The following is a 2,128-nucleotide window of genomic DNA, read 5'->3' as shown; positions in this document are numbered from 1 at the left end:
TTGTGGTACCAGTGATAGAACCAGCATCTGGGATACTGGACTGGACACTCAATGAGATACGCAGCCTGCACATCAAAACCAGAAAGATACTGACCACAACTGGCTCCGGAAAGGTACTGACCAGTTAGATTGAACTGAAACCAAACGATTCTTAACCAAGCAGTCACTCTTATCTATACATAACAACTTTCATCTACACACACATAGGCGGCGAGCTGGCGGAAACGTTAGCACGCTGGGCGAAATGCTTCGTGGTATTTCGTCTGCCGCTACGTTCTGAGTTCAAATTCCACCGAGGTCGATTTTGCTTTTCATCCTTTCGGTGTGGATTAAATAAGTACCAGTTACGCACTGGGGTCGATATAATCGACTTAATCCGTTTGTCTGTCCTTGCTTGTTCCCTCTGTATGTAGCCCCTTGTGGGTAGTAAAGAAATAACACATACAAACATAGTGAAGGTCAAAATTTAGCAAGGAAAAAGTGATTGAACAGCGGTAACATCGTTTATTTAACTTACTTTTTTGCTCAACATACAGATCATTTCGGTTATCAAAAGTGCTTCTTCTCGGAGAAATTTCAAAAGGAACCATTTATATTGCTGAAAAATATTGTGTGTGTGTGTGTATATATATATATATATATATATATATATATATATACGGGGCGTGAGAGAGAAATTTTTTGGCCAATAATTCTTAAAGCAGTCATGTGATCCAAAATACATTGTCACGTGATCCATGGCTCCAGGAATTTCCTCTATGTACTTCGAGGATTCATAGTATAAGGGAACCACTGCAAGAGAAACAGAAAAGATATTGAACGTGCGTGGGTGTGTATGCGTGTGTTTGTATGCGCATGTATATATATATATATATATATATATATATATGTATGTATACATGTGTGTAGTCCAAAAGTCTACGAAAATACAAAAAAAGAGAGAGAGACAGTGACAGTTGAGGGAACAGTAAATAAGGTTTGATGTTCAGAGGAAACTTGAAGAAGCCTTTAACGCTGATGATGATGGTTGTGGTAATGGTGGTGATGGTGATTATGATGGTGACAATGGTGTTGATGATGATGATGATGATGATGGTCATGATGCTGGTGATAATGTTGATGATGGTGATGATGATAACGATGATGTTGATAATGTGGAGACACACACTTACCGAAGTGAAGGTCACGTCATCACCACAATGTTTCAAATATATTTCTGGAACAGAAAGTCAACGGTTATTATTATTATTATTATTATTATTATTATCATCAAAGACAATGAAGCATCTTCTTGGATGATTGTATGCACCTCTGTACATGCGCCATACCAGCTACGCGAGGGCGTTTATAATCCATATCCATTAATGTTTATATTTTATGCTTTTTTGTCGCTGTATTGTGTCTCCATTTCTTTGTTTCCAGCTGTTATTCTTTTTATTATTGATCTTCTGCATAAATGAAGCTATATCCTTTAGGTTGTTGCTTTTCTATACACAAACTGAGAAGATATTTTGCGGAATAGTCATTTAAAAAAAAATTTATTTATCACTCAAAAAGACACATCTGCATCATCGATTTTGCACCCTTCTTAATTATAATTGTGATTTATTCATAATTATACATATTTCTTATATGAAGTTTATGATTACATGTTTGGCCATTGATAGGAATTGTTTATGATATATCCTTCGTAATGTATTTTTACATTCCTCTTCAATTAATTATATACATATATATATATATATATATATATATATATACAATACATATGTATGTATATGAATAGAGAGATAGATAGATAGAGCAAGAAAGAGAGACAGACAGAAGAAGTTGGATAAATAGCAGAGGAGACAACTTACTGGTGAGCGTCCTTAAACGTGCAAGGCTCTGGCAGAAATCATCGAAGAACATACGGCCTTTCTGATCAGCGTATCTGATACAAATGTTGACTGCAACACATTTATTAAGTTTACCGTCTGTAAAGAGATGGATACATGGTGTATTAACATGCAGACATGCTATTAGGCTGCTGGTCTGTTGCATGAATGTTCTCGTGTAATGCATTTAATCTGAAGTGAATGCAAATACTTGAAAAATATCAAGGTCCACTCAAGGGAAATAACAATTC

General features: G+C 35.7%; 1 protein-coding gene across 3 annotated transcripts in view; it reads right to left on the bottom strand.

Annotated features, from left to right (window-relative positions):
- Positions 1–484: 484 nt before the first annotated feature.
- The window catches only part of LOC106873342 (calpain-2 catalytic subunit), a 130,237-nt gene continuing 128,593 nt past the window's right edge, over positions 485–2,128 (bottom strand). For all 3 annotated transcript variants that reach the window (XM_052977709.1, XM_052977708.1, XM_014920668.2), the window contains 3 exons: positions 1,860–1,976; positions 1,173–1,216; positions 485–792 (listed from right to left, as the gene is read on the bottom strand). In XM_052977709.1, coding sequence (XP_052833669.1) covers positions 757–792; positions 1,173–1,216; positions 1,860–1,976 — 197 coding nt within the window. In that variant the 3' untranslated portion in view covers positions 485–756. The remainder of the gene's footprint in view (positions 793–1,172; positions 1,217–1,859; positions 1,977–2,128) is intronic.

Source organism: Octopus bimaculoides, chromosome 28 (genome assembly GCF_001194135.2).
Source record: "Octopus bimaculoides isolate UCB-OBI-ISO-001 chromosome 28, ASM119413v2, whole genome shotgun sequence".
Taxonomy (NCBI): Eukaryota; Metazoa; Mollusca; class Cephalopoda; order Octopoda; family Octopodidae; genus Octopus; species Octopus bimaculoides.
The sequence above is the reverse complement of the archived record's forward strand: the minus strand, read 5'-3'. Positions and strand labels throughout refer to the sequence as shown.